The sequence below is a fragment of the Apodemus sylvaticus genome, chromosome 7, assembly GCF_947179515.1.
Source record: "Apodemus sylvaticus chromosome 7, mApoSyl1.1, whole genome shotgun sequence".
NCBI lineage: Eukaryota > Metazoa > Chordata > Mammalia > Rodentia > Muridae > Apodemus > Apodemus sylvaticus.
This window is the reverse complement of record NC_067478.1, coordinates 88,731,465-88,745,505: the sequence shown is the minus strand read 5'-3', so window position 1 is coordinate 88,745,505 and position 14,041 is coordinate 88,731,465. Positions and strand designations below refer to the sequence as shown.

Genomic DNA, 14,041 nt, shown 5'->3' with positions numbered 1-14,041 from the left:
TTGGTTGTGAGGGTGAAGACATGTATGTATCACAGTTTACCTGTGTAAATCAGATGATAATTTGCAGGAATTAGTTCTCTCCTTCATATATATATGTGTTCTGAGAATAGAATCCATGTCATCTGTTTTTGTGGGAAGGCCCTTTACCTACTAAGCCATCATTCTCGCTCTTTTTAGTTGCTTTTGAATGGCTTCTAGCACAGCAATAGTTAAGTTGTTTGAAAACAGGTGACTTAGGCTACTTTTCACCTTCACCCCATAAATTTAGTATCATATTTTAGAAAGAAGGACTGTCTGGTAATTTCTGATTGCTTTGTTTCATGTGACATAACCCTGTTGGAAACTCAGACCCTGAAATGAGACCCGAATTTGAGCCTCGATTGTATGTGCTACCTCTGTAACCCTGAAGACATCTTTTAGCTTCCCAAATCTTGAGAAGTTGGGAAATTGATGATACTGACTCATTTCCGTGATGGCCATTAAGTGAGACCATGAACATTCTATGGGTACCTAGGTCCTTAGCCCAGGATAAACTTTGCAATAAAAGACTGTTATTGACATCAGTGATAACGATAAATGTGATTCTTCAGACACAGATTAGACCTTCGTCAATGCCAAGGTCAAATGAATATTTTGCTGAAGCCCTTTGATTACTTTGGTCCATGTGACAAATGGGAAGACAAATGCTAGTGACGGCAACTCGGCAACAGAGCGTTAAATAGCGTTTTAACTTAGCTCGTTCCAAGGATGACTTCCCCTCCATCCATCACCTCATCCCCCAAGCACTCAGCCAGACTGAGAGTCCATTAGCCCTACACTGGGATGATCTAGAAATAAAAGCAGAGAGTTGGGGTGTATTGCTTTGCAATAATTTAACCAAGCATAAACAAGCACATTTGGAGGCTTTTATCAAAATAAAACTGGAAGGCTGTGAGGCCTACAGGTCAGTGATCTCGAGGATGTCAAGCTGTTTGTAACTTGCTCTTCCTGCATTAGAGACGGCTAATCTGTTCTCGGGCTTTTAATCCAAAGATAGTAAATCTGTGGTTGGAAATTTCTGGACCTTAATGACATTCATGTCTGAGAGAAGACACCTTGAAACTCCGGACTGTGATTTCATTTGGAGCCTGCACAGAGACAAAGGCTTAGGGTTTATACATGGGAGAGCAATGACTGTTGTGAGTACCACTTTCTGTCCCCAAGGCTCACAGCAAAGTCACCTGTCTTGGAGAGCAAGACTAGGCTTGATTGTGGGAGAGGAGGAATGGACAGACAAGTGCCACATTACTCAGCAAGTTATCTAAGAACAGACAGAAACACTAACACAGATAACAGAGGAACAGTCTAGACTACAAACACATCATCTTTAACATTTTGGAAGCAGTTTATAGGATTTGAACAGACCAGGAAAATAGTGGAAGCAGATACCAGTGCTACATTGAGGCTCCCAACACATCACCTTCTCGTCATCACAAGCATGTCTGAGTACCTATGCAGTAAAGCTATTAACATGGATGTATGCATGGCTGTTAACTCACAGTTTGTCCATATGGCATTCGCCCTGGGGAAGGAAATATCAGAGAGCAAAATAATCTGCCATTACAGAACCGAAATTCCCAGAATGACTGAGCCATCTCTAAACTCAGCTTCCAAGGACTTCAAGTGTTGGCGAAAGGAAACGATCTGAGTTCTTCAAGTAGTCCATAATATTTTGTCATGTTTTAAGGAGGAAAAAAATGAAAATCTTCCGAGAATTTTATTTTCCTTGTTATTTATATTTATTTTATTTGTATGACTGTGTTGCCTGCATTATGTAAGTACATCACATGTGGACCTGCTACCTGCAGGGATCAGACTAGGGTGCTGGATCCCCGGAGCTTGAGTTACAGATGGCTCTGAGTCCCTGTGTGCATGAAAGGAAAGTGAACCCAGGTCTTCTGCAAGAGCAGCAAGTGCTCTTCAGCCTAGGATATATTTTTCTTATGAACATCTTATCTGGTTCTTGCCTGTCATCAAATTATCTTCTCCTACCTACACATGTAAGAGAAGCACTTTGGGGATTTCCTCCTATGTGTACTTTAGGTTTTCCTGGTACTCCTGTGGAGTGACCAAAAAAAAAAAAAGCTCCAGACCTAGAGGTATTTGCTTAGTGACTGTTTCTGTAACAAACGGCAATTACACCATCAACAAGACCAACAATAGTATCCCAACAATGACTTTGGAGACTGTCTGCTTCTTCCGAAAGAGGAAGGCAAAGCCGTACCACATTTACTCAGACGCCCACGTTGGAGTAGGCCACAGACTCTGAGCCAGCCCTTAGCAAATCAGAAACCTGAGAAATAAGTGACTTCTGGTCATGACAAACCATGTCTGTGACATGCAAGAACCATCTACACCCCCAAACAGTCTGCCTAGAAGACCAGTCAGATGCTATAAACAGCTCCACATGGTTCTACAGTCATGTCTGTTAGAAGAGGCCACAGACTTTTAGAAAGGGTTAGTACTAATTATTGATACAAATCTCTGCCTGTTACAAATAACCCAAGATGAACTGGGCATGCAGCTCAGTGGTAGAGCCCTTGCTTAGCACGTGCAAGACCTTGGACTTGACTGTCACACCCTGCCCCTCCCCCAAATCAAAAGACTAACTTTAAAGTAATTAATTTATCTGTGGGGTATATGTGTGTGCACATGTACAAGGGTGCACATGCATGTGTGTGTAAATGCCTATGAAGGCTGAGGTTGATCTACAGTGTCTTTCTCTATTACTCCCCAACTAATTTTTGAGGCAGAATCTCTCACTGAAATGGCTAGACTGACTGGACTGTAAGCTCTGGTGATCCACCTGCTCTGCCCTGCCAGCACCGAGGTGACAGATGTTTGCTGCCATCCCCAGCTTCTTACAGAGGTGCTGGGATCAAAGTAACTACCCATCGAACCATTTTCCCAGATCCTCAAAACACTCATTTTTAATCTATTATTAGTATACACAAGCATTTAAAATGTGTGATGGTAAAAGCAAAATCTATTTGATCAAAATGCTCTCCCTTAAGCACACAGCCACCAGATAATGAGCAGAGGAGAAGAAAGATTCAGATTCCAAGGGTACAGGATGGAAAAATCATAGAATAATCTGCACACTGGGCAAATTGAGGACAAGAATATTATGGTGACTAGCAACTGGCAATCTAAATGGCGGCACCGCTCTGAACCACCTCAAATTAGCCTTCCCCAGCAACCAGAGGATGAAAAGCTTCTTCAGAGAGCTGGGAACACTAGATGCTACATCAGGAGATAGGAGAGGAGCCTGTCCCATGTCTATCACCAGCAGATCGAGGGTGTGATGAAGCTCTTCCATGAGGATCATTTTCTTCACACGCAAAAGGTCACGTGAAGTGATTTGAGGCTCCTAAGTAGCCAGGAATATATAAAGAGAACCCCACAAAGAGACACTGAGATCTTAACTTTTATAATTTTCTCTCCAGAGTTTACCATCAAACCAGGTCATGGTTCTTAGGAAAGACACTCTACCTGATTGTTTTCTGTGTAATTGTGTTTGACGTGAAAATTGAAGCCCTGGGTAATTACATTTAGTCTTTTCCTTTAATAACAGAGAAGGAAATCAGAGCCACCTGTATAAAGGGTGACAGACTGACACAGAAGGGGTAGCCTGAAACCTTTCTTAGTGTTCTGTGAGCAAATAAACCGGCTGATAAAACACAGCTGGCTTTTTTCCCTCTCCTCCTGATTTTATAAAGTTCTTTTTGGATGTTGTCAATTGTTCACAGATACCCAGAGACCTGTTTCCTTTTGTGGGATAGATCTGCATCTGCACCAAGCTGCAGAAGTCATAGATACCAAGACACCCTGGTGATTTGAGATCCAGTAAGGATGGACAAACCACAGAGAACCGCACTAGATGGAGTCTGACAGGCAATGCTCGCGCCCGCTGGTACTGTTACCCAAATGACAGGAAGAGGTTTTTTGTCTGGCTCAGCAGGTCTGTCATATGCCTGGCTTCTGGATGGCAAGGCTTGAGGAAAGCACATGACTACCGGATGGTGAATCAACGCCACAGAATATGCCAGACAAAAAAAAAAATGGAAGCCGCTATATTATTTGAATAAAGTGGAAGTGTGGGGAATGTCCTAGAACATTTACTTTGTGAACCTGAAATTTTGTGAAATGAGAGTCAGGAATTGTGATCTCTGGACAAATGTATTCTAAAGCAGCCTGACATGAAATTAAAATAGTGCAGTCCATGGAAGAAAGAACCCTGTTGGCTAGATTTTCCAGAGGCTAAGGTGGACGAAAGGTTGCAACATTTTAGAAACTCTTCAAAATCACTCCTAATTGGACTCTGCAGGACTGAGTCATGGTAGAGAGCTTCCAGCTGCTGCCGGTGTGAGTACCGTGTGCTTCCGGCTGCTGCCGGTGTGAGTACTGTGTAGGGTTATCCTTACTCCACATCCAGCAAAGGCTTTGATTCTTCAGAGCTTTCCCATTCTTCTGGAACCCTTCACTCACTTCCTACTTTGCTCTTGGAAGGTTGCAACCCTTTTTCACAGAAGAAAGAGAAGTTCTCTCCTGGTGACCCTCCACACACTCCTAAAAGTAGGACTCACTCTTAGAAATGTTCCCCCTTTCTCAAAAAAAGGGGGGAATTGTTTCTTATAACTGTTTTCAATAAAAATTAAGTCAAAATTACAAAATGCTTACTATACATCTCTATAGGCCATAAATCCTGGCTGTCTTTCATTCTTCCTTTGTATAGTTAGTGTTTCTAATCTTACTCTGTTCACTAGCTCTGTTGAATTTGCATAGTGCTCTCTCTCTCTCTCTCTCACACACACACACACACACACACACACACACACACACCTCTTTTTTCCTGTATCTTCAACCATTCCCCTTTCAATGTGGCTTTTCTGTATTATAAACACATTCAAGCAACCCCTCTTCCCCACGCCCTCCCCCTCTCTCTATCATTTCCCTACATAGACCAGCCTCATACTCACAGAGATCAGCCTACTTCTGCCTCCTGCGTGCTGGGATTCACAGTGTGTGCTCCCACGCCTGGCCATGAGTCTCTCTGTTGAAACATTTTTCATGCTCTAGTCTCATAAGCTGTCATTAACGTCTCTTCCTCTTTCAGACGCTAACAGAACAGGCTCCAAGTCTCTACCTGAGCTGTTCCAAAGCCCTGAGCAGCCCTGCTCGCCTGTTCCTTCCTCCTTTCTGCACAACTCCATTGGAACTTTTTTAGCAAGTTTTCAAATGACCTGCTTTATCCTTAGCCTGCCCAAACTCTTAATGCTGTCAGCTTACTTTGCAACTCCACATCGTTCCTGAGTGTCCTGTCCTGAGTCATGGCCACTGGTCTAGCACAGACCATGCGATGAGCATTTCTGCATCCTACGATTCCCCACTAGCCTCCCTCAGCTCCCACCCAAGAGCAAACTTTGAAGACTTACTTTCTTTTGAACCTACTCTCATATCTAGATGACACACCCCACCCTTCCTTATCACAGGAAGTCTCACCTGGACACCCCAGCATTCCTATCTACGACTCCTGGCCCTAACTTCCAGCTTTTACCTGTTTGGACTTAACACCCACAATGCCACACATGTCATCCTTCCTTCAGAAAATCAAAATCTTGTTTTAGTCTCTCACTAAAAATATCTGCAGCCTCCCTGTAATGCAGGTTGCACCCTTGGGCCTTGGAAGCTCCACAGCAGACTGGCTGTCCCACTCCTGTCACAGCCCACCTGACTCACAGCCCACAAACACATGACGTGCTTGTCACTGCTGTGTTCTCACACACTGTGCCCTCTGCCTGAAGGATGGCTTCATTCCACCTGCAGCTCACCTACTCACCTGTTAAAAGCCAGCTCAGATATTATTCTGAAAAGGCCTTCCTAGCGCCTCACAGGCTGTCCTGCTCACTGCTGGGTTCAGTGTCCCCGAGACCCCGTAGACTCCCTTCCATGGAGCCCTTGCTATGGTAGCTTCCCCTCTCGAGCACTGCCTTCCTTACTAGAGCACGAGCTCTCTTAAGCAAAACATCACATCTTCTTCAGTTCTGTATCTTCATGACCCACCTTGCTTCTCGACTAATAAACTCTTGTCAGAGGTGTATAAATGGAAGATGTGGTTTCAAAAATATGGCAGAAATAAGCAAGAACAGAATGAACCTGGGGAAAGGACACGTTCTGTCCTGGCCACAGTTCCTAGAGATAGGTTCTCAAGTAGATAAGAGGAGGAAATAAGGCCACTTCCCAGGGACTCATAAAAGCCTCCATTCTAATCCTTTAACGCATTTCTTGCCATCCCCTGAAAAGGAAAAAATAAGCCTTAGAAAGTGCAAAGATCTGGATTCTTCTGTCTCTCATTTCTCACTGCTCCGGTGCCACTTTTTAATCCTCTGCCAGGACAAGGGGCCCAAGCTTGATCATACTGTCACCGTTTCACTACAGATATTCAAAGTAGCCTGAAGCCTGGTGCCTAAATTAAATTTGAGTGTTGCTAAGCGATATCAGGCTCCACAAACAAGAGTCAAAGCTAGCCTTGGCGTGCTGTGCTCACATCTTTGGCATATAGGTGTCTTGAGAAGTATCATATTTGGGAAGAAGGAACGGAAATAGATAAAATTATTTTAACCCCATCTTATAAACCTTCTATTCTTATCACAGCTAGGCATACATTTGAGGTGACCAGCCTGATGATTCTGTTAAGTTGTTTCTGCTCTTTAACAAGTCAAAATATATTACTCAGCTTGTGTTGGTCTAACTGCTAAATAAAGCCACCAGCATAGCCTTATTCACCTGGGTTTGTACTTTTCTTAGACAAATAGCAGGAAGCACATGAGTGCAAAAGACCAGCCAAGACCAGAATTGACATTTTCTATTGCCTGTTGCCAACCAAGTTCAAATGGAAGAAGCATTTGGACTCCCACAAGATGAAGTGAGACCTTAAAGAATCCATTTACAGAAGCCCTTGAGTACAGATAGACTTTCCTCAGCTCTCTCATGGAAGTCACAGTCACCCTGAAATCTACTATTAACCTCTTCGTCTTACATAAATTTGCGTAACTCAAGCTTCTGCAGGAGTAAGTCATGGGGCAGGAGCTCCCTTCAAGGCTAGCCTACAAGAAAGGGAATCAAAACAATTATCCACTATAGAGCCAACTTTTATCCAGTATTTTCTGTGATTGAAATGTCAAGGCAACTTGGCAGTATGAGCATGCCAAAACTGGAAGAAAGAAGAAGAAAAAGAAGAAAAAAATCAGTCTTAAGAACATTGGTGTTGTTTATTTATCACCTCTCTTGGGTTCCAAATCTCTTTAACCATGTTGGCATACGCATTTGTATTTTGAAGGATGCTGTGATTGGTGCAGCTACAAGCAGGTGCAGGTGCGTTCCTATCGCCGATGGTGGGCGCTAATTAATGGTATATGACAAGAAAGGGATGGACTGAAAATTTAAAGCAAAATCTACTGAGAAAGCAGCCATGCACAAAAGCACAGGACTGGTTTAAGTCCCAGCTATAATAACTATCTACACATCTTAGATTTTTCTTTCTTTTTTTTCTTTTTCTTTTTTCTTTTTACTTTATCTCGTTTTTTATATAAGTTTTGCTTTGTGTCCTATAAATAGCCTTGAACTTCTTACATAGCTCAGGCTGACTTCAAACTCACAGTAATCCTCCTGCCTTAGCCAAATGTTGGGTTTATAGGCATGTACCACCATGCTTGGGTATTCATCTGGTTTTTATGTCTTATTTCTGCAACTATAAATTGTTCTTACTAATGATTTACTCTGTACAAAAGCTCTGGAAGGGATAAACTAGGATGCAAATGACATCTCATTACAAAAGGAGCATCCCTAATTTAAAAATTCAAAACTTGCAGTGGTCGTTATCTAAAGCTTTTTGAATATTAAAGTTATGCAACAGGTGGAAAAGTCCATACCTGACATCAAGTCACAGCCCAGTCCAAACACAGATGCACTCAAAATATTGCATAATCAATCACCATACTGTGTGTACAAAGGCTGTGTATGAAACAAATTACCTATTTTGATTTGAGTCCCATCCCAAATATATCTTCTTATCTATCTGCAAATAGCCCAAGATAAAAATCAAAATGAATAACAATAAGAACAATTCAGTGTATTCCTAATTCTAATTGCTGAACTTCTAATGCAATAACAAAAATGAAGAGCTCAGAGGCGCTTTACTGGTCAAATCCTGGAGAGAGCTAACGAAGCCAGACCCATCAGCAAAATGGAAGCTTGTGGGTAAAGACTTTCCATACTCTATTTCCAAACAGGTTGAGAAAATCCTTTTTGCAGAGCCTTTGACTTGAGCATGAACAGGCTCATACCCAAGTGTAAGTTCAAGGAAATGGTTTGAGAAGAAAACAGGGGACAGTCATTTGCTACTCCAGTCACTTGTGAGCCTGACCCTTAGGATCCTGTCCCGACTCTGAGTGCTGCTGAATTGAGAGACCTGTGATGAAGGGCTCCATACCTGGAAAGTCAGACTTTGAAGCTGTTATTAACAAGGGAAATGCTGACTTCCCCCACCCCCACGACATTTATAGAAAGGTTTCATGGCCTCAAAGCTTTGCCAGACACACTGTGAGAAGCAGATAGCCAAGAAGAAAGGATGCCAAGAACAGAAAAAGCACCCTGATGCCTGATTAAAGTGTGTGCAGGACTGGGGAGGTTGGCTTCTGCTTTTGCCTTAATGGACTGTCAATCCTTCATAGGGTCTTTGAACACATATCCATATGGCTCTGAGTGTCTCAATGAGTCACGCACTGGTGACACCTTTTTATAGTCACCTCAGAGGATATTCTCGGGCTAGTAAGCCAATGGGATTCTGACAAGAAAGAGCAGGAAGAAGCCCTCCTTTCTGAGTCAAACTATCTCACCCATGGCTCCCTTTGAAGTCAGGATGGATTCAATAGCAGTCTTGATCACTAGACACTGGACTTGCCAAAACAATATTTTAAAGGTGCTAGAGGAAGAATTGTTTAAGTCTTCAAAGAATAAAGAAAAAGAACCCACAAATACCCTATTAAACATAAGCGCATGGTTGTCAATGTCAAGTTTTTGAACCGTCACCCAAAGGCGCATCCGCCCAGCCAACCTGGCCTTGTCAATTGACACGTTAACCTGTATTTCTGGCTATATGAAAGGAGTGTGTGCTTAATCGCCACTAGATCTTCTGTGGCTTAAGGCATAAACCATTGTCCAAACCAGAAAAGTAGTATCTGTTGCGGTTCGTGCCAAGAATGAAACGTATGGCAAGCAGTCTCATTGTGCTTGCTGCTCAAATGTTGTTGCCCCAGCAGAGGAGCGTTTCCTGGCCAATAAATAGAGTGGGTGAGTGAGTGACTGTCTGGATTCTAATCAGGGCTTCCTCCACTCAGGACGGCTTCAGCCAAAGCCAGCCAGCCACTCCTCCTTCCTCCATCCCACCACCAATGAGCTCTCCAAAGAGAACTGGACCAAGAGTCCCACAAAGGCAGGGATCTGATCCAGGGAGGGGAAATGCTGAACTCTTCAGCTATCCCTGCCAACCTAGAGAACAAGGTTTCTTTTCTAACTTAGCTCCCTGTCATCAAAGCAGGTCTTTCTCATCAAAGCTCAGGCTTCAAGCCTACCACCCTCCGGAGGATGCCTTCTTATCTGATTAGATAGGTTATTATGCTAAATATTCAGCCACCCAGTACTGGCTGTGTGGGTGTGCGGGATAAAAATCTTCATGAACACGCCTTCACGGGGTCATTTGTTTAATTTCAATTCTGCAAAATGTAAAAATAGAACGAGAGCGCTGTGAGGGGTTGAGGCTCGTCAGCTTCAGCGCCCAGCCTTCCAATCACAAAAGCCATGCTGTTCTGCTGGCTCGTCGGCTCCCTCCCTCCACCAGAAGGAAAAGTGGGGAGAGGAGATCTGGCAGTGAGGGGCTGGTGCAGCTCGATCCCACTATCTCTGTTCTTTCTACCTCTTTGGTTTTCCCATGCACATCTTTTCTGTTTCTCCAGCACCCTTCCTCCCTCCCTTCGTTCATTGTTTCTCTATGCCATTTTTCTTCCCCTTCTCCTCTCATGCCTCCAGCCCCTTCATCTGTGCTGCTCTCTGGTCTTCCAGAGCAGCCTTCTCCAGATGCTCTGGGTCTCACACACATATCTAAGAATTGCCCTCCCCACCCCAACATCTACCCTTAATTCATTCCTTATCCCTTCTTCTAGGCTCTTGAGAACTTCTGAGATCAGACTGAATGGCAGATGAGCTGGAGCCTTTTCATACTCTCTCCTTTAGCTAAATATGTTCAGTATCCAACGAGTGTCGCGGTGCGTGGTGGGAGGGGAGCAGGCAGGTGGTTCATCATTGGTCTTGTGTTCTGAACAAATCGATTTCCCTGAAGGCTTTTAACAAGCTAAAGGCTCAACTGGCACTCACCGATTCTGAGCCCCGAAGTCTACCACCATCTCCCAATTAATCCCGCTCTTATCCTGGCTCAGAGAGGAGAGTCAGCTCCTCAACCAGAAGCCCTGGAGCTCTATCAAAGCCACACAAGGGTGCTAAGAGGAGAGATGCTTCCGGCTTTGTGCCTTCCTGCTATCTGACCAGGTTTCAAACTAAGAGAATCAATGTAAAACTTGTTCACATCTGCTGTTATATATAGCTGGTGAGGTAAACTCACCTTTTGACTCCTTCAGTATGCCTCCCTAAAGACAAACTTCACTGTTGATATGAGGAAAGTCTGAGAGAAAAGGTGACTAGTAGATCATTAATTCTTTGGTTCAACCAAACTAACCCACTGGAACATAAATTCTTTGGAGTTAAGGGCTATCTTACCGATCTATACACCACTCTCCTCCGTCTAGTAAATTCTGTTTTCACACATGTACACTGAGCTTTTGGCATGTTAAGATGACACTCCCATGTGTTTCTCCAGGGTCTCATTTCCCAAGATGTGCCCCTTCCTCTGCTACCTATAATCCTGCTTTCCTATCTCTCACCTCTTTAGTAACTTCTGTTCCTTGTGGCTGTGCAGGGCTCATTCAACGGCTACAAAGAAAATGGGCTCCTGGGGCACGCTTTGGATTCCAGAGCCCTACACACCAAAATAAAGGGCACGAGGAGTGTGGCAGTCAAAAGATAAATGCCTTATCTCTCTATCGGGGTGTTAGATCACATAGGAGATCTATTGATTTTATTATCATTTCAAGAATGACTACATTTGTGGTGAATGTGGTCACCAGTGTACCAATCCACTGGTGCAAAGGGGATAAAGAGGAGGAAGAGAGAGAATATTTCTCAAGCAGAAAGATGCTTGGAGACTAAAACAAGAAGAGCATTAACTGTGGCAAACCCCAAAAGTAAGTACCCCCTTTATCAGGGCATACACAGCAGATGATCATTTGTAGCAGAACTGTAGACAGCAGCCCAAAGCCATGAACAGCTGGGAAATACATGCCACCTGTGCAGAAGCAAAGCCAGCGGGTCGCAGCTGGAGCCCAACTGCTGCCTGGGGGAGTGGGGAGACAAGGCTGAGGATTTCAGCTTTGTCTACAGACTGCAGATGCGTGAGATGCCTGTGTACACCAAGCTGGACACTCCATGATGGCTCCAGTTTTAGAGCAAAGGTCGGGCGATGGCAGCAGGAACCGACAGCATCTCCTCATAAAGATGCGATTTCATTCAAGATCTGTGATCCTTGAAGACAGCTGATCAAGCAGTCGTCATTTGGCAAGAACGTGGGGTGCCAATGTCAAACCGAGGTTTTACAGTGGCATCTAGTTTCAGCCACATTTTGATCATTTGCTCATAATACTTGGATTTCAACACTAATTCCAGAGCTCAGCCTCAAATCCACAGATTCCTACTAACTTTTGAGTATAGATGGTAGGGAAGCCAGAACTTTCATATGGTTTTATGAGACCCTGAATCACTTTGATTCTGGCAGAACCGTCCACCCAGTTGCAGGTTGGTGAAGAGCTTCAGAGAAGGTCACTAATTGAATTAAGAGAAGACTCTCTGTCTCTCTCTCTCTCCCTGATGACCTCTTCCAAATCAGCAAAGGCAACTTACAAAAAGATCTGAGAAGCCATGAGGCCGAATTGGATGGGATATTAGGTACACATAAGAGGAACACTGGTGGGAGGCAGAGTTGGAAAGGGGGGGGGGAAGTGTTCCCTTCAGCCAGAGAACAAGACTGGGTTGCTCAGTAAGAGTCCACAGGCCCATGCTTTGCCATCCAATCTTATAAATGCTGGGTAAGAGGTATTTTTGTATTCTGATGCTTTCCAGTGAGCTTCTATATCAGATTAGAGCCGGAGAGGGCCCCGGAGGAGGAGACAGAAATGCAGCATTTTCAATTCACATCCAATATTTAATGTCCGGAATTTACATGGAGGGGCTCCAGCTAAGATCTGCCACGCCTGGAAAAGCCCCAATGCAGGGATGTGGCAAGACACGGTGTTGACAAGAGCTAGCTCAGCCCCCTGCACCAATTTCTTTGTTTTTGCCTGGAGTGGTGGGAGGTTTGCATCTGCTGCTGTCATGAAAACATTTGCTTTTCATTTTTTACAAGCCTTTAGAAAATTATTTTTGGGAGGCGGAGGGGGGGGATATCTAGGGAATCTTCTGAGCATATGTGATATGTACTGCTGGACCTGAGGTTGAGCTGTCTATTACAAATACAGCCCAAATCACAACCTGAGTGCATGCCATCAACTGTTTGGTCCTATGCTACCTTGAAGGCACAAGTACCCTCTTGAGGAGCTGGGTGGAGGAAGAGGTTTCTCCAGGTTTGTGGCTGGCTGATGGGTTCAAATAAGTCTGGACCCTAACAACTTTATTCTACTGACAGCACCTTCTCACCTCTCCATCCGCACAAGCCAAAGCTGTGCTTTTCCTGGAAGGAGGAGGGACTCCATGAATGCCTGGGTCTAAGTCAAGGAACCTTTCCATTGTGAAGCCATCCACCCCCACCCCGTGAAGGATTTCAAAAAGCTGAAATTCCCCCACTCTCAGTAGCTACCCTTAGGTGGGTACCCTGGGTACTTTGCCTTTCTAACAAGTCTTAAAGTTGAGTCGTGCTGGAGCAGGGGGTGTGAATTGGATGAGGCAGGCAGATGGAATGGGCGCTGCCCAGAACAAGGAAAGCCAGCGTCCCCAAGTTCAAAACTTTTGCCAGAAACATAGGGAGACACAAACACAATCTCCACACCCCAGTCTTCCTCTCTCCACTTGCTCTGTGCACATCTCCAACACTGAATGAAGAAAGAAGCCAGCTGGCTACCTCCGGAAATTGATGGAGGCGACCTAGCTCGGTGGTTTCCCGGAGACACCAACTCTGGGTGTTTGGACATACAGCCGGGCCACAATCCATGTTAATAGCTTTACCATACCCTCTGGTAACTTCGAGACTGGACTAAGAAAGCCGGGAACCAAACAATTTCCTCCCACCCCCTACCCAATATCCCCCCCCACCACCCAGTTCCAGAGGGCTCCCTCATCATCAGTCTGGCTCCCAGGTGCATGCATCCTGGCACTCTGGTAGGTCACCAAGTTCTTACCTAGGTCTGCTCAGAAAGCTGTTCATGTGGACCCCAGGGCTGGGCGCTTAGCGGTCAGAGGCGTCCGGGACACACCAGCTGCTGGCTACTGCTCAGCACATCTCCCCGTGGGCCTGGCTTTGCAAACAGGAGAGCCAGTCCCATCTGGAGCAGGGGAGCAGTGGCGCGCAGCCTTTGGACTCGCCGACCAGTGCGTTCGGTCCAATCGGAGGTACCTCCAGCAGGTGAGCTTGGTGGCGGGCTCAGGGTCCCCCTGCGCCCTGGGACAGCTTTGGGAGCGATGAGGGCGGGGACGCGCAGCTCGAGCTAGTGGAACTCCCCTGCCGGCGCGCTCTCGGCTGGCTCCCGCCGTCTGGGTGGCTAGGTGTTACCGCAGCGCGATCCCTCTTTCTATATATATCCACAGCCCCCTCCCAGCGCGCAGCTTGTTGGCTCCGGTGCCGTCC

General features: G+C 45.1%; 1 protein-coding gene across 1 annotated transcript in view; it reads right to left on the bottom strand.

Moving 5' to 3' along the window:
• Gramd1b (GRAM domain containing 1B) overlaps positions 1-13,728 on the bottom strand; it is a 235,965-nt gene extending 222,237 nt beyond the window's left edge. Inside the window, exon 1 of the mRNA XM_052188630.1 lies at positions 13,596-13,728. Coding sequence (XP_052044590.1) covers positions 13,596-13,621 — 26 coding nt within the window. The 5' untranslated portion in view covers positions 13,622-13,728. The remainder of the gene's footprint in view (positions 1-13,595) is intronic.
• Between the last annotated feature and the right edge of the window lie 313 nt (positions 13,729-14,041).